This window comes from Oncorhynchus gorbuscha, linkage group LG01 (genome assembly GCF_021184085.1).
Source record: "Oncorhynchus gorbuscha isolate QuinsamMale2020 ecotype Even-year linkage group LG01, OgorEven_v1.0, whole genome shotgun sequence".
In the NCBI taxonomy this organism is placed as follows: Eukaryota; Metazoa; Chordata; class Actinopteri; order Salmoniformes; family Salmonidae; genus Oncorhynchus; species Oncorhynchus gorbuscha.
The window spans coordinates 45,386,173-45,405,042 of NC_060173.1; the positions used below are offsets into that span (position 1 = coordinate 45,386,173).

Consider the following 18,870-nt stretch of genomic DNA (forward strand, 5'->3'; position numbering starts at 1 on the left):
TAAGCAATAAGGCCCGGCGGGTTGTGGTGTATGGCCATTATACCATGGCTAAGGGCTGTTCTTATGCACGACGCAACGGGGAGCTGCCTGGACGCAGCCCTTAGCCGTGGTATATTGGCCATATATCACAATGGTGCCTTATTGCTATTATAAACTAGTTACCAACATAATTAGAGCAGTTAAAATAAATGTTTTCTCGTACCTGTGGTATATGGTCTGATATACCACGGCTGTCAGCAAATCAGCATTCAGGGCTCGAACCACCCATTTTATAATTCATTGTATGACATCATACGTTGTACAAATAATGGATTAAAGTTATTGCCAACAATGTAGCGTAACAATTGAACTGCTAATCAACAGCAAATCAAATAGAAGTCTATGCAGAATGCAATATTCTTTCTAGCCCCCCAAAATATATTAACTTATGAGATGAACAATACTCAAGAGCAAACAAAAAAAAACATTTTTAGAAAGCACAATGTGTTACTGGCTGGAAGCAAATGTTTGATCAAAAACAAGACAAAAAAAACACAAAAACAAAAAACACAAAACAATACTAAAGAGTGTATTTTTCTCTCTCTCTTTGCAATCCAGCTGAAAACTTTAGTTGTTTTTTCTTATCAACCAACTGACATATCTGGGTCTGTCTGGTAGTAATCTAGACTTCATAGTGGATGCTGGAGTAATTGGAAACATGTCCTGCTTCTGTTTGATTTTCTGGCCAGCCCAGAAAAAAATAGCAATTGCATAATCCTGTAATAGGTTTATAGATTGATAATGGTGTGCTGGTTCTTAATTTGTGCTGCTCCTCAGCAAGTGATGCTTACATTTAAATCAGATTTATTCAGTTGTTGTTTAGACAAAATAGCTGGAATATTCTGTCAGTTTGCGTCACATCTCAGGACTATGTTCAACTATGATGCAAACAGCCTCCACAATGCCTCTCCATCTGTAGCATGTATGTGCACTATGTGTGTTCCGCAACAGAGATTTCAGTCTCTCTCTCTTTGTGTGTGTGGATGTGTGTGTGTGTGTGCGTGCGTGCGTGTGTGTGTGTGTATTTTGTATTTATTAAGATCCCCAATCATCTGCTGCTGATGGATACTCTTCCTGGGGACCAAATAGGAAACAACACAACAAATAAAATACATAATATACATAAACATACATAGCACTACATTTACATTACAATTGAACCATTCAGCAGACGCTCCCATCCAGAGCGACCCACAGCTAGTGTTCATTCATGTTAAGATAGCCAGGTGACAAAACCACATATCACAGTCATATACCAACCACATATCACACACATAATAGAATACAAAATACAATGCAAACTACAATACAAAATACAATGCAAACTATAATACAAAATACAATGCAAAATACAATGCAAACTACAATACAAAATACAATGCAAACTACAATACAAAATACAATGCAAAATACAATACAAAATACAATGCAAACTACAATACAAAATACAATGCAAAATACAATGCAAACTACAATACAAAATACAATGCAAAATACAATACAACATACAATGCAAACTACAATACAAACTACAATGCAAAATACAATGCAAACTACAATACAAAATACAATGCAAAATACAATGCAAACTACAATACAAAATACAATGCAAACTACAATGCAAACTACAATACAAAATACAATGCAAACTACAATGCAAAATACAATGCAAAATACAATGCAAACTACAACGCAAAATACAATGCAAAATGCAATGCAAACTACAATACAAAATACAATGCAAAATACAATGCAAACTACAATACAAAATACAATGCAAAATACAATGCAAACTACAATACAAACTACAATGCAAAATACAATGCAAAAAACAATGCAAAATACAATGCAAAATACAATGCAAACTACAATACAAAATACAATGCAAACTACAATACAAAATACAATGCAAAATACAATGCAAAATACAATGCAAACTACAATACAAAATACAATGCAAACTACAACACAAACTACAATGCAAAATACAATGCAAAATACAATGCAAACTACAATGCAAAATACAATGCAAAATACAATGCAAACTACAATGCAAAATACAATGCAAACTACAATGCAAACTACAATGCAAAATACAATGCAAAATGCAATGAAAACTACAATACAAACTACAATACAAAATACAATACAAAATACAATGCAAACTACAACACAAACTACAATGCAAAGTCGCTCTGGATAAGAGCGTCTGCTAAATGACTTAAATGTAAATGTAAAATACAATGCAAACTACAATGCAAACTACAATGCAAAATACAATGCAAACTACAATGCAAAATACAATGCAAAATACAATGCAAACTACAATGCAAAATACAATGCAAACTACAATGCAAAATACAATGCAAAATACAATGAAAACTACAATACAAACTACAATACAAAATGCATAAAATGTCTGTGTCTCTCCACAGTCCCCGTCGTGCCTAAAGGTGTTTTTTTAAATCTGGTTTTATTGCTAGCTTGAGTTACCTGGGGTGGCAGAGAGTTCCTTGTAGTCATGACTCTATTTAATACTATGTGTTTTCCAGACCCTGTTCTGGACCTGGGGACTGTGAAGAGACCTCTGGCTGCATGTCTTGTGTGATACCGATGAGTGTCCGAACTGTGCGCCAATTACTTTAACAGACAGTTTGATACCTTCAGCACATCAACACCTCACACAAAGACCAATAGTGATGCAGTCAATCTCTTTTCAACATTGTGTGAGTGTGTTTGTGTGTGTGTGTGTGTCAAGTCAAAATATATATATATATATATGTCACATGCACAAGTACAGTGAAATGCATTTCTTGCATGTGTGTGTGTGTATGTGTGCCTTTCTTTTTCTTGCATGTGGATGTGTGTGTATCAGGAAGAGGAGTTCTTCTTGACTTACATTAAGCTAATGTAGTTTATGTAAACCTCCTTTATCCACATGTGATTCTTTGTTGATAAGAAATACAGCTCCGGGGGAATAAAACACCATATCTGTTTGTACCGTGTAGACAAATAAGACAGCAGATGAGACAAAGGGGGTGATTCCACAGGACAATATGAAAAATATGCAGAATCCATGTAAATCCAAAACGAAGGATGAGGAAGGGGGGTAATCTTCAAAGGAGATCCCTGGTCATGCGGTGCATGTTGTTGTCTGACAGAACACGATAACCTCATCTCTCTCTCTCTCTCTCTCTCATTCTCTCTCTCTCTCTCTCTCTCTCTCTCTCTCTCTCTCTCTCTCTCTCTCTCTCTCTCTCTCTCTCTCTCTCTCTCTCTCTCTCTCTCTCTCTCTCTCTCTCAATGTCTCTCTCTCTCTCTCTGTATCTCTCTCTCTCTCCAGAAGTCAAAGGAAAGGAAAGGCTGCTCTAACAAGCTAGAGAGTCTGTCTGACTGTCCCTCTGAGGACGACGAACAGCCTGAAGTAAAGAGATTTTAAAAACCAAAACCAGAAATAGCCTGTTACACTAGGATATGTATAGAAAACACTCTGGATAGAAAAAACTCTGAAGTTTCTAAAACTGTTTGAATGATATCCGTGAGTATAACAGAACTTTGGCAGGCGAAAACCCGAGGACAAACCATCCAGGAATTGTTTGTTTGTTGAAGTGACAGTGTTTTCAATTAGTTTTTTATGTGGATCGAGATTTCTAAGGCACTTGCTTGCAGTTCCTATCGCTTCCACTGGATGTCAACAGTCTTAGAAATTGGTTAATATTTTTTCCTTTGTGTAATGAAGAAGTAGGGCTGTTCAGAACGAGGGTCGAGTCTAGTGTACTGTTGTGGTTGGGGCGCCCGACCTGAAAGCTCGCTCCGCTTTGTTTTTATCCGCTATTGGACGCAGTTTATCCCGTCTTAAATTTGATTGATTATTTACATTAAAAAATACCTAAAGATGTATTTGGAAAGTTGTTTGACATGTTTGGACAAAGATTACAGGTAATTTATTAGATATTTGTAGTCATGTTGCGCGAGTTGGAACCGGTGTTTTTCTGGATCAAACGCGCCAAATAAATGGACATTTTGGAGATATAACAACGGAATTAATCGAACAAAAGGACCATTTGTGATGTTTAGGGGACATATTGGAGTGCCAACAGAAGAAGCTCTTTAAAGGTAAGGCATGAATTATAAGTTTTGTGTCACGCCTGGCAGGATGAAATATTATTGTCCGTGTTTGTTTGATGGAGTGCTGTCCTCAGATAATAGCATGGTTTGCTTTCAGCGTAGAGACTTTTTGAAATCTGAAATGGTGGCTGGATTAACAAGAAGTAAAGCTTTAATTTGGTGTATTGCACTTGTGATTGTATGAAAGTTAAATATTTCTAATAATTTAATTTGAATTTGGAGCTCTGCCATTTCACCGGATGCTGTCAAATCGATCCTGTTAACGGGGTTTGATCCCTAAGAAGTTTTAAGAAGAATCCTAGTGTCAGCTAAAGACTTACAGAAATCTCTGGAACATGCTAACATCTCTGTTGATGAGTCTATGATACATAAAACAATAAATAAGAATGGTGTGGGGGGGACGCCACGGGTGAAGCCACTGCTGTCCAAAAAAAACATTGCTGCACGTCTGAAGTTCGCAAAAGAGCATCTGGAAGTTCCACAGCGCCACTGGCAAAATCTTCTCTGGAGAGATGAAACTAAAGTTGAGTTGTTTAGAAGGAACAAACACTATGTGTGTAGAAAAAAAGGCACAGCACACAACATCTAAACCTCATCCCAACTGTAAAGTACGGTGAAAGGAGCATCATGGTTAGGAGCTGCTTTGCTGCCTCAGGGCCTGGACAGCTTGCTATCATTGACGGAAATTATTTCTCAAGTTTAAGAAGACATTTAGCAGGAGAATGTAAGGCTATCTGTCTGCCAATTGAAGCTCAACAAAAGTTGTGTGATGCAGCAGGACAACGACCCAAAACGACCCAAGTAAAACAAAAACAGAATGGCTTCAACAGAAGGAAATACGCCTTCTGGAGTGGCCCAGTCAAAGTCCTGACCTCAACCCAATTGAGATGCTGTAGCATGACCTCAAGAGAGCAGTTCACACCAGACATCCCAAAAATATTGCTGAACTGAAACAGTTTTGTAAAGAGGAATGGTCCAAAATTCCTCCTGACCGCAGGTCTGATCCGCAATTACAGAAAATGTTTGGTTGAGGTTAATGCTGCCAAAGGAGGGTCAACCAGTTAATTAAATCCAAGGGTTCACATACTTTTCCACCCTGCACTGTGAATGTTTACACAGTGTGTTCAATAAAGACATGAAAATGTATAATTGTAATTATTATTATTATACATTTAAGCAGACTGTGTTAGTCTATTGTTGTGACTTAGATGAAGATCAGATAAAATTTGATGACCCATATATGCAGAAGTCCAAGCAATTCCAAAGGGTTCACATACTTTTTCTTGCCACTGTAAGTATTCAGACCCTTTGCTGTGAGACTCGACATTGAGCTCAGGTGCATCTTGTTTCCATTGATCATCCTTGAAATGTTTCTACCTATGGTAAATTCAATTGATTGGACATGATTTGGAAAGGCACACACCTGTCTATATAAGGTCCCACAGTTGACAGTTGAGGGAGAAGGGTCTTGGTCAGGGAGGTGACCAAGAACCCAATGGTCACTCTGACAGAGCTCCAGAGTTTCTCTGTGGAGATGAAAGAACATTCCAGAAGGACAACCATTCCTGCAGCACTCCACCCATCAGGCCTTTATGGTAGTGGCCAGATGGAAGCCACTCCTCAGTAAAAGGCACATGACAGCATGCTTGGAGTTTGCCAAAGGCACATAAAGGACTCTCAGACAATGAGAAACAAGATTCTTTGGTCTGATGAAAACAAGATTGAGCTATTTGGCTTAAATGCAAAGTACCACATCTGGAGGAAATCTAGCACCATCCCTAAGGTGAAGCATGGTGGTGGCAGCATCATGCTGTGGAGATGTTTTTCAGCGGCAGGGACTGGCAGACTAGTCAGAATCGAGGGAAGATGAATGGAGCACAGAGAGATCCTTGATGAAAACCTGCTCCAGAGCGCTCACAACCTCAGACTGGGGTGAAGGTTCACCTTTCAACAGGACAACGACCCTAACCACACAGCCAAGACAATGCAGCAGTTGCTTTGGGAATAGTTGTGCAGGAACGCTTCCCATCCAACCTGACAGAGCTTGAGAGGATCTGCAAAGACGAATGGGAGAAACTCCCCAAATACAGGTGTCCCAAGCTTGTAGCATCATACACAAGAATACTCGAGGCTGTAATCGCTGCAAAAGGTGCTTCAACAAAGTACTGAGTAAAGGATCTGAATACTTATGTAAATGTGATATTTTAGTTTTTGCTTTGTCATTATGGGGGTGTTGTGTGTAGTATGATCAGGGTTGGGTAGGTTACTTTCTAAATGTAATCCCTTACAGTTACTAGTTACCTGTCCAAAATTGTAATCAGTAACGTAACCTTTTGATTACCTAAACTCAGTAACGTAATTTAGAGTTATTAGAAGAAGACAAAAATATATGTTACCAATTGAATGACATCTATTGCAGGATAAATCAATGTTAAAGTTTACATAGCTGGCCATATATGGATGTTACATTTTTCTTTATGGGTTGGTTATGTATACTTCTTCTAACCCATCACCTTCTACTACATTAAATTATATCTTTACATTAATATAACAAATTTAAAGTATAAAAATTGATGAAGCAACTCCAGATTGCCTCTTTAAGTCTATCAAACGTGTGTGAGTTTGAGCAAGTGTCCATCAGGCCTATGGATAAAAAAAATGATGAGCATGAATTAGATTGAGCAATAAAAGCCCCATTTTTATTCCATAGGCTGGGATCAACACACTAGGCAGCTGTTGCAAGAGTGTATTTTTCACTGGCTGTCCCTGGTTTCAAAAACAATGATTGATAGGCAGCTTAAACTTCTTCAATTCAACCATTATTGGGTTCAAATACACATTTAGATTTGTGAACAGCCATCCACAACAATCACAATCCAACCAAAGGTGCAAATAGCTAAATCAGAGAGTAGAAGTGTGATTTACTTCAATGTGCTATGTAGATATCAATAATAAGTTATATCCGTATCGCCGTAGACTACACCACTGCTGTCATCCTTACCTCCAAACATGATTCCAATTGGATAATCGTTGGATGCCGACAGCAGTCGCACCATTTGAAGACATAGCTTGGACTGTAGCCTACAACAGCCTATTCCTGCTCTTTTTCCATGATCCATCAAACACATTTGGTGTGTCATCATAGTGGTCTCCTTGTGGTCAGACTCCCTCAGGTGGAACAAACTTAAACATGCTCCTTTTTTCAATGCTGATTTGAATGTCATTGAGAAAACAGAGAACTGTCAAAGATGTTTTCCTGCAAACATCCTTACTGAATTTCAAAGTAATCCTCAAAAGTATCTGTAGTCCGATTACAATGTTTTTGCTGGTAATATAATGGATTACTGTTTTTGTAATCCCTTCCATGTAACATAATCCGTTACTCCCCAACCCTGTTTTGTCATTATGGGGGTATTGTGTGTAGTATGATGAGGGGGAAAAAACAATTTAATCCATTTTAGAATAAGACTGTAATGTAACAAAATGTGGAAAAAGTCTAAGGGGTTTGAATACTTTCTGTATGCACTGCATATGGCTCATACAGTAGTTTCTCTGTATTGCACTGTGATGGCCATCTGGGTTTGAATTGGTTCCAACAACACACATTTCACCTTTCTTGTCAGGGGCATACAGGGCTATATATACTGCACCAAACAGGACCAGGTATGAGTAGAGTGACATAAATCAGAGTGGCAGAGACCAACAATCTCAGCAGACCAACCTGGACTCATGGGTAGATGTAACATAGTAAATGTAAATCCAGGACACTCAAATTAGCATGATGTGTTACGTTTGGTATGGAATGTATTAAATTTGTGGATGTCCATCATCCATTTTGTATGATACGAATTACAATTCATATGAAATGTTATGAATTGCAATTAGTATGATATGCTACTAATTGCAATTCTTACAACATGTTATGAATTTGAAATATGTATGTTACGAATTCCAATTTGTTGTTGCTAACGTTAGCTAGGTGGCCAGGTGGCTAGCTAGGCTAAGGGTTAAGGTTAGGGTTGAGGTTACGACTTAGGTTAATGTGTTAAGGTTACGGTTAGGGGAAGTGTTAGCTAACATGCTAAATAGTTACAATGCAGCTAAAAAGTAGAAGGTAGTAGCAAAGTTGCTAATTAGCTAAAATTCTAAAATAGTCTGTGATGAGATTTGAACACACAACCTTTGGATTGCTATACGTTTGATGATATACAGTTACCCATCCATCCCGATCAACCACCCTCTTTTTGATTTATCCTGAAGTAACCTTCTGTCTTATGTAACATACCATACAAATTTGAGTTTGTCGGATTTCATTTACTATGTTATGCATAGTCTATGAGACCAGGCCGACAGGCATCCAGATATTCTGTCTCTTGAACCCAAGTCAATATTATGAAGCAGGAAGCAGCCTCACTAGTCTTTCTCCTCTTCTCCCTGAGTGATATAGGAATAGCATGAACACAGATGTACACTGCTAGATAAGTGTTTCCTAGCTCAGATGAGCAGGGTGATATTGTCACACTAACTTTGCGCAATCTAAAACCCTTCATGCTTATTCAGAGTGTTTGATGACAAAGTCTGTGACGCTCTCTACAATTAACTCAAATTAGCATACATTTTACATTTGGCAATCACAGACGAACATAAAATCAACAGAAACCATTTGCAAAAAAGTTGTCCAAGAGCAGAAAATAACAGTCCTCAATCCTCACAAAGATAAAACAGTTTCTCCTAAGCTATTTATCTAATTTAGCCACATTCTACAGATGTCAGATTGGTATGATAGAGTGGTGCAATGCGAATGCTAGCCTCCACATGCCTCGCAGGGACACTCAGAATTGAAAATCTTTCTTCTTCAATTCTGTATGCCCCAGCCAGGCCTGTGGAGGCTCCATTAGCATTGCACCACTCTATCATACCTGTGAGCTGGTGCGATGCATGAACTTGTGCGATGCATCATCACCAACAGGCTCATCTCGAACAGCTCTGTAGCCAAACAGGGTCCTCTTCTAACAGAGAGAGCACTTTATGTGATTTATCACAAGCAGTCCCATTGATCGGAACTATTAGAGGGCTGGACAAAAGACCCAACTCGTTTTGGTCCATGGTGAGTGCTGCAAGGCACGGTCCAATCAGAGCAAATAACCTGTGGCTAGATTTATGTTATTGGATCAAAAGCATATTTTCTCTCCTTAGTTACTGTAGCCCTTAGTTACTGTAGCCCTTAGTTACTGTAGCCCAGAATAGGCTTTATACCTAATAATCATGATCATTAAGTTAATTAAATGAATTGATTGATTGGTTTTCTTTCTCTGTCCGGGTGGCCGGTTGGACAACAGCAGCCATGTGATTGGGGGGTGGCAAAGAGCAAAGAATGTCCAGGAGGTTCAGCTAAAGCAGCCCTGCAGTGAGAATCTCCCTCTCTGGCGCCTGTTCTTCATGAGGACCCGAAGATGACTGTCACCAGCCGGCAGTCCTTGAATGTCCTGACAGTCATCTTTCTCCTGCTGTCCACTGCAGGTCAGTGCAGTTTTATACACCTTTTTGCTATGGTGTGTGTGTGTGTGTGTGTTAAAGTATATAGTCTCTTCCCACAGTCACCTGTGAGTCTAGCAGGTGAGACTGGTGTATGACTGTCAGGGAACAGTATGCTGCATGGTAAAACATTGATGTTGATTACTGTAACTAATCTGCATTTGTGAAACGGTATGTCGGTAACTGTAATGCACATTATAAAACAACCTGAGGTTTAATAGTATGCAAAGAACTTTATTTCGGATTATAGTCTTTCAGCCCACAGGTTGATGTTGTAAACGGAACATAAGAGCCAACCTGTTTACTGTAGTATCCTAAAATTGGATAGGTGTTAATGTAACTAACAACATGGCAATATTTACGACAGAGCCCTAACCAGATCCAGCTGTTTTCCCTCTAGTAAGGCTCAGACTGCCTTCCCCCTGGCCTGCTTCACCTTTAAGTCTTGCATCATTAGAGGACTTTATGGTCCACTTCCAATGCTTAGTTGCACTGCGTCCTTATTGCCAATTCACCCTCTTTATAAACGCAGACCCCTCCTTTATACCCCTCCTTTAAATAAAGGTTAAATAAATAGAATAACATATATATCCCATGGTTTATGAGATCAGCTATAGGATCAGAATATCAGAACTGGATTTTGATGACATGATTTTGGCATCAATTAAGCTGTGTTTTAAATGTCCTTTTGGAATTTATATGTGACCTTTATGAGTGACTGATTTGATTTATATATGTCTCCCATCTTACATAACTTGGATTTTGATGTAGTTTTGATTGGTTTTTAGAAAATGTACATGAACATATCGTTTTTTTGTGAAATGAGAAGTGTATTTCTGATTTCAGTGCTGGCAAAGGTGGTATTGTCATGTTTGTCATTTATTATCATGTCTTGTCCCTGTGCTCCCCATTCTATTCGTTTCCCTCTGCTGGTCTTATTAGGTTCTTTCCCTCTTTCTATCCCTCTCTCTCCCCCTCCCTCTCTCACTCTCTCGCTCTCTCTTCTCTCTATCGTTCCGTTCCTGCTCCCAGCTGTTCCTATTCCCCTAATCATCATTTAGTCTTCCCACACCTGTTCCCGATCCTTTCCCCTGATTAGAGTCCCTATTTCTTCCTTTGTGTTCCGTTCCTGTCCTGTCGGTTCCTTGTTTAGAATTCACCGTGCTGTGATTGTGTATCGCCCTGTCCTGTCGTGTTTTTGCCTTCATCAGATGCTGCGTGTGAGCAGGTGTCTCTGTCAGCTACGGCCTGCGCCTACCCGAAGCGACCTGCAGTCTGTGGCCGCTTCTCCTGTTATTCCCCTCTACAGACTAGAGGATTTCTGTTATTCCCTGTTTGGACATTTCCTGTTAAGGATTCAGGATTTGTCGTTTTCTGTTTGGACTTGAATAAACTCTGTTTCTGTTAAGTCGCTTTTGGGTCCTCTTTCACCTGCATGACAGAAGGAACCGACCAAGGAATGGACCCAGCGACTTCAGACGCTCGTTACACTGCCGTCGAGATCCAAGGAGCCATGCTCGGCAGACACGAGCAGGAATTGTCTGCTGCTCGCCATGCCGTGGAGAACCTGGCCGCTCAGGTTTCCGACCTCTCTGGACAGTTCCAGAGTCTACGTCTCGTGCCACCTGTTACTTCCTGGCCTGCCGAGCCTCCAGAACCTAGGGTTAATAACCCACCTTGCTACTCCGGGCAGCCCACTGAGTGCCGCTCCTTTCTCACGCAGTGTGAGATTGTGTTCTCTCTCCAACCCAACACATACTCTAGAGAGAGAGCTCGGGTTGCTTACGTCATTTCACTCCTTACTGGCCGGGCTCGAGAATGGGGCACAGCTATCTGGGAGGCAAGGGCTGATTGCTCTAACAAGTTCCAGAACTTTAAAGAGGAGATGATTCGGGTTTTTGACCGTTCAGTTTTTGGTGGGGAGGCTTCTAGGGCCCTGGCTTCCTTATGCCAAGGTGAACGGTCCATAACGGATTATTCTATTGAGTTTCGCACTCTTGCTGCCTCTAGTGAGTGGAACGAGCCGGCGCTGCTCGCTCGTTTTCTGGAGGGACTCCACGCAGTGGTTAAGGATGAGATTCTCTCCCGGGAGGTTCCTTCAGATGTGGACTCTTTGATTGCTCTCGCCATCCGCATAGAACGACGGGTAGATCTTCGTCACCGGGCTCGTGGAAGAGAGCTCGCATCAACGGTGTTTCCCTGCTCCGCATCGCAACCATCTCCCTCCTCTGGCTTTGAGACTGAGCCCATGCAGCTGGGAGGGATTCGCATCTCGACTAAGGAGAGGGAACGGAGGATCACCAACCGCCTGTGCCTCTATTGCGGAGTTGCTGGACATTTTGTTAATTCATGTCCAGTAAAAGCCAGAGCTCATCTGTAAGCGGAGGGCTACAGGTGATATTATTATTATTATTATTATTAACTACTCAAGTCTCTCCATCAAAATCCTGTACTACTTTGTCGGTCCATCTACGCTGGACCGGTTCGGGTGCTACATGTAGTGCCTTGATAGACTCTGGGGCTGAGGGTTGTTTCATGGACGAAACATGGGTTCGGAAACATGACATTCCTTTCAGAGAGTTAGAGAAGCCTACGCCCATGTTCGCCTTAGATGGTAGTCATCTTCCCAGTATCAGATTTGAGACACTACCTTTAACCCTCACAGTATCTGGTAACCACAGTGAGACTATTTCTTTTTTGATTTTCCGTTCACCGTTTACACCTGTTGTTTTGGGTCATCCCTGGCTAGTATGTCATAATCCTTCTATTAATTGGTCTAGTAATTCTATCCTATCCTGGAACGTTTCTTGTCATGTGAAGTGTTTAATGTCTGCCATCCCTCCCGTTTCTTCTGTCCCTACTTCTCAGGAGGAACCTGGCGATTTGACAGGAGTGCCGGAGGAATATCATGATCTGCGCACGGTCTTCAGTCGGTCCCGAGCCAACTCCCTTCCTCCTCACCGGTCGTATGATTGTAGTATTGATCTCCTTCCGGGGACCACTCCTCCTCGAGGTAGACTATACTCTCTGTCGGCTCCCGAACGTAAGGCTCTCGAGGATTATTTGTCTGTGTCTCTTGACGCCGGTACCATAGTGCCTTCTTCCTCTCCGGCCGGGGCGGGGTTCTTTTTGTTAAGAAGAAGGACGGTACTCTGCGCCCCTGCGTGGATTATCGAGGCTGAATGACATAACGGTTAAGAATCGTTATCCGCTTCCCCTTATGTCATCAGCCTTCGAGATTCTGCAGGGAGCCAGGTGCTTTACTAAGTTGGACCTTCGTAACGCTTACCATCTCGTGCGCATCAGAGAGGGGGACGAGTGGAAAACGGCGTTTAACACTCCGTTAGGGCATTTTGAGTACCGGGTTCTGCCGTTCGGTCTCGCCAATGCGCCAGCTGTTTTTCAGGCATTAGTTAATGATGTTCTGAGAGACATGCTGAACATCTTTGTTTTTGTCTATCTTGACGATATCCTGATTTTTTCTCCGTCACTCGAGATTCATGTTCAGCACGTTCGACGTGTTCTACAGCGCCTTTTAGAGAATTGTCTCTACGTAAAGGCTGAGAAGTGCTCTTTTCATGTCTCCTCCGTTACTTTTCTCGGTTCCGTTATTTCCGCTGAAGGCATTCAGATGGATTCCGCTAAGGTCCAAGCTGTCAGTGATTGGCCCGTTCCAAGGTCACGTGTCGAGTTGCAGCGCTTTTTAGGTTTCGCTAATTTCTATCGGCGTTTCATTCGTAATTTCGGTCAAGTTGCTGCCCCTCTCACAGCTCTTACTTCTGTCAAGACGTGTTTTAAGTGGTCCGGTTCCGCCCAGGGAGCTTTTGATCTTCTAAAAGAACGTTTTACGTCCGCTCCTATCCTCGTTACTCCTGACGTCACTAGACAATTCATTGTCGAGGTTGACGCTTCAGAGGTAGGCGTGGGAGCCATTCTATCCCAGCGCTTCCAGTCTGACGATAAGGTTCATCCTTGCGCTTATTTTTCTCATCGCCTGTCGCCATCTGAGCGCAACTATGATGTGGGTAACCGTGAACTGCTCGCCATCCGCTTAGCCCTAGGCGAATGGCGACAGTGGTTGGAGGGGGCGACCGTTCCTTTTGTCGTTTGGACAGACCATAAGAACCTTGAGTACATCCGTTCTGCCAAACGACTTAATGCCCGTCAAGCTCGTTGGGCGTTGTTTTTCGCTCGTTTCGAGTTTGTGATTTCTTACCGTCCGGGTAGCAAGAACACCAAGCCTGATGCCTTATCCCGTCTGTTTAGTTCTTCTGTGGCTTCTACTGATCCCGAGGGGATTCTTCCTTATGGGCGTGTTGTCGGGTTAACAGTCTGGGGAATTGAAAGACAGGTTAAGCAAGCACTCACGCACACTGCGTCGCCGCGCGCTTGTCCTAGTAACCTCCTTTTCGTTCCTGTTTCCACTCGTCTGGCTGTTCTTCAGTGGGCTCACTCTGCCAAGTTAGCTGGTCATCCCGGTGTTCGAGGCACTCTTGCGTCTATTCGCCAGCGCTTTTGGTGGCCGACTCAGGAGCGTGACACGCGCCGTTTCGTGGCTGCTTGTTCGGACTGCGCGCAGACTAAGTCGGGTAACTCTCCTCCTGCCGGTCGTCTCAGACCGCTCCCCATTCCTTCTCGACCATGGTCTCACATCGCCTTAGACTTCATTACCGGTCTGCCTTTGTCTGCGGGGAAGACTGTGATTCTTACGGTTGTCGATAGGTTCTCTAAGGCGGCACATTTCATTCCCCTCGCTAAACTTCCTTCCGCTAAGGAGACGGCACAAATCATTATTGAGAATGTATTCAGAATTCATGGCCTCCCGTTAGACGCCGTTTCAGACAGAGGCCCGCAATTCACGTCACAGTTTTGGAGGGAGTTCTGTCGTTTGATTGGTGCGTCCGTCAGTCTCTCTTCCGGGTTTCATCCCCAGTCTAACGGTCAAGCAGAGAGGGCCAATCAGACGATTGGTCGCATACTACGCAGCCTTTCTTTCAGAAACCCTGCGTCTTGGGCAGAACAGCTCCCCTGGGCAGAATACGCTCACAATTCGCTTCCTTCGTCTGCTACCGGGTTATCTCCGTTTCAGAGTAGTCTGGGTTACCAGCCTCCTCTGTTCTCATCCCAGCTTGCCGAGTCCAGCGTTCCCTCCGCTCAAGCGTTTGTCCAACGTTGTGAGCGCACCTGGAGGAGGGTGAGGTCTGCACTTTGCCGTTACAGGGCACAGACGGTGAGAGCCGCCAATAAACGCAGGATTAAGAGTCCAAGGTATTGTTGCGGCCAGAGAGTGTGGCTTTCCACTCGCAACCTTCCTCTTACGACAGCTTCTCGTAAGTTGACTCCGCGGTTCATTGGTCCGTTCCGTGTCTCCCAGGTCGTCAATCCTGTCGCTGTGCGACTGCTTCTTCCGCGACATCTTCGTCGCGTCCATCCTGTCTTCCATGTCTCCTGTGTTAAGCCCTTTCTTCGCACCCCGTTCGTCTTCCCTCCCCCTCCCGTCCTTGTCGAGAGCGCACCTATTTACAAGGTACATAAGATCATGGACATGCGTTCTCGGGGACGGGGTCACCAATACTTAGTGGATTGGGAGGGTTACGGTCCTGAGGAGAGGAGTTGGGTTCCGTCTCGGGACGTGCTGGACCGTTCACTCATCGATGATTTCCTCCGTTGCCGCCAGGATTCCTCCTCGAGTGCGCCAGGAGGCGCTCGGTGAGTGGGGGGTACTGTCATGTTTGTCATTTATTATCATGTCTTGTCCCTGTGCTCCCCATTCTATTCGTTTCCCTCTGCTGGTCTTATTAGGTTCTTTCCCTCTTTCTATCCCTCTCTCTCCCCTCCCTCTCTCACTCTCTCGCTCTCTCTTCTCTCTATCGTTCCGTTCCTGCTCCCAGCTGTTCCTATTCCCCTAATCATCATTTAGTCTTCCCACACCTGTTCCCGATCCTTTCCCCTGATTAGAGTCCCTATTTCTTCCTTTGTGTTCCGTTCCTGTCCTGTCGGTTCCTTGTTTAGAATTCACCGTGCTGTGATTGTGTATCGCCCTGTCCTGTCGTGTTTTTGCCTTCATCAGATGCTGCGTGTGAGCAGGTGTCTCTGTCAGCTACGGCCTGCGCCTACCCGAAGCGACCTGCAGTCTGTGGCCGCTTCTCCTGTTATTCCCCTCTACAGACTAGAGGATTTCTGTTATTCCCTGTTTGGACATTTCCTGTTAAGGATTCAGGATTTGTCGTTTTCTGTTTGGACTTGAATAAACTCTGTTTCTGTTAAGTCGCTTTTGGGTCCTCTTTCACCTGCATGACAGGTATTTCTGAAACTTGAGTGACCTACGTCTAGTTGTGAGAGATTAGTTAACAAATAAAGAAGGGTAATAAAATGAGACCGAAGAAAATGTACTGTTATCAAATCAAATCGGGGGGGGGGGAGTAATTTGTCCAGTGGCAATTTTTATAAATTGTTCAGCAGTCTAAGGGATTTGGGGTAGGAGCCTTTTGGTCCTAGACTTGATGCTCCAGGATCGCTTGCCGTGCGGGAGCAGAGAAAACAGTCTATAACTTGGGTGACTGGAGTCTGACAATTTGTTGGGCCTTCCTCTGACACCGCCTATTATATAGGTCCTGGATGGCAGGAAGCTTGGCCCCAGTGATGTACTGGGCCGTTCGCACCTTCCTCTGTAGCGCCTTACGGTCAGATGCCAAGCAGTTGCCATACCAGGCGGTGATGCAACCGGTCAACCTTTAGAGGATCTGGGGACCTATGCCAAATCTTTTCAGTCTCATGAGGGGGAAAAGGTTTTGTCGTGCGCTCTTCACGGCCGTCTTGTAATATTTGGACCATGATAGTTCATTGATGATGTGGACACCAAGGAACCTGAAACTCTCGACCCACTCCACTACAGCCCCGTCAATGTTAATGGGGGCCCGTTCGGCCCGCCTTTTCCTGTAGTCCACTACCAGCTCCTTTGTCTTGCTCATATTGAGGGAGAGGTTTTTGTCCTGGCAACACACTGCCAATTCTCTGACCACTCTCCCTCACCACAATTCATCTCACCACTGTTGTGTCGTCAGCAAACTTAATGATGGTTGGCGTGTTGTGTTGGGCCATGCAGTTGTGGGTGAACAGGGAATACAGGAGGGGACTAAGTACACACTCCTGGTGGGCCCCAGTGTTAAGGATCAGCGTGGCAGATGTGTTATTGCCTACTCTTACCATCTGGGGGTGGCCCGTCAGGAAGTCAAGGATCCAGTTGCAGAGGGAGGTGTTCAATCCCAGAGTCCTTAGCTTAGTGATGAGCTTCGTGGGCACTATGGAATTGAACGCTGAGTTATAGTCAATGAACAGCCTTCTCACATACAGGGAGGGGAAAAGTATTTGATCCCCTGCTGATTTTGTACGTTTGCACACGGACAAAAAAATGATCAGTCTATAATTTTAATGGTAGGTTTATTTGAACAGTGAGAGACAGAATAACAACAAAAAATCCAGAAAAACACATGTCAAAAATGTTATAAATTGATTTGCAGGGAAATAAGTATTTGATCCCCTCTCAATCAGAAAGATTTTTGTCTCCCAGGTGTCTTTTATACCGGTAACGAGCTGAGATTAGGAGCACACTCTTAAAGGGAGTGCTCCTAATCTCAGTTTGTTACCTTTATAAAAGACACCTGTCCTCAGAAGCAATCGATCAATCAAATTCCAAACTCTCCACCATGGCCAAGACCAAAGAGCTCTCCAAGGATGTCAGGGACTAGATTGTAGACCTACACAAGGCTGGAATGGGCAACAAAACCATCGCCAAGCAGTTTGGTGAGAAGGTGACAACAGTTATTCGCAAATTATTCGCAAATGGAAGAAACACAAAATAACTGTTAATCTCCCTCGGCCTGGGGCTCCCATGCAAGATCTCACCTCGTGAAGTTGCAATGATCATGAGAACGGTGAGGAATCAGCCCCGAACTACACGGAAGGATCTTGTCAATGATCTCAAGGTAGCTGGGACCATAGTCACCAAGAAAACAATTGGTAACACACTACGCCGTGAAGGACTGAAATCTCCCTGCAAGGTCCCCCTGCACAAGAAAGCACATATACATGCCCGTCTGAAGTTTGCCAATGAACATCTGAATGATTCAGAGGACAACTGGGTGAAAGTGTTGTGGTCAGATGAGACCAAAATGGAGCTCTTTGGCATCAACTCAACTCTCCGTGTTTGGAGGAGGAGGAATGCTGCCAATGACCCCAAGAACACCATCCCCATCGTCAAACATGGAGGTGGAAACATTATGCTTTGGGGGTGTTTTTCTGCTAAGGGGACAGGACAACTTCACCGCATCAAAGGGACGATGGACGGGGCCATGTACCGTCAAATCTCGGGTGAGAACCTCCTTCCCTCAGCCAGGGCATTGAACATGGGTCGTGGATGGGTATTCCAGCATGAAAATGACCCAAAACACACAGCCAAGGCAACAAAGGAGTGGCTCAAGAAGAAGCACATTAAGGTCCTGGAGTGGCCTAGCCAGTCTCCAGACCTTAATCCCGTAGAAAATCTGTGGAGGAAGTTGAAGGTTTGAGTTTCCAAACGTCGCCTCGAAACCTTAATGACTTGGAGAAGATCTGCAAAGAGGAGTGGGACAAAATCCCTCCTGAGATGTGTGCAAACCTGGTGGCCAACTACAAGAAACGTCTGCCCTCTGTGTTTGCCAACAAGGGTTTTGCCACCAAGTACTAAGTCATGTTTGGCAGAGGGGTCAAATACCTATTTCCCTCATTAAATGCAAATCAATATATAACATTTTTTAAATGTATTTTTCTGGATTTTTTTGTTGTTATTCTGTCTCTCACTGTTCAAATAAACCTACAGTTAAAATTATAGACAGATCATTTCTTTGTCAGTGGGCAAACGTACAAAATCAGCAGGGGATCAAATACTTTTTTCCCCCACTGTAGGTATTCCTCCAGGTGAGAAAGGGCAGTGTGGAGTGTGATTGAGATTGCGTCATCTGTGGATCTGTTGAAGCGGTATGCGAATGGGAGTGGGTCTAGGGTGTCCGGGAGGATAATAATAATATAATAATAATATATGCCATTTAGCAGAAGCTTTTATCCAAAGCGACTTACAGTCATGTGTGCATACATTCTACGTATGGGTGGTCCCGGGAATCAGGATGCTGT

At 43.3% G+C, this 18,870-nt stretch overlaps 1 protein-coding gene across 2 annotated transcripts in view; it reads left to right on the plus strand.

Annotated features, from left to right (window-relative positions):
* Positions 1-18,870, plus strand: part of shisal1b (shisa like 1b) — a 72,328-nt gene that overhangs the window by 30,958 nt on the left and 22,500 nt on the right. Inside the window, exon 2 of one of the 2 annotated variants that reach the window (XM_046354211.1) lies at positions 9,507-9,687. In XM_046354211.1, coding sequence (XP_046210167.1) covers positions 9,621-9,687 — 67 coding nt within the window. In that variant the 5' untranslated portion in view covers positions 9,507-9,620. The remainder of the gene's footprint in view (positions 1-9,506; positions 9,688-18,870) is intronic. The other variant, XM_046354221.1, reaches the window with a different exon arrangement.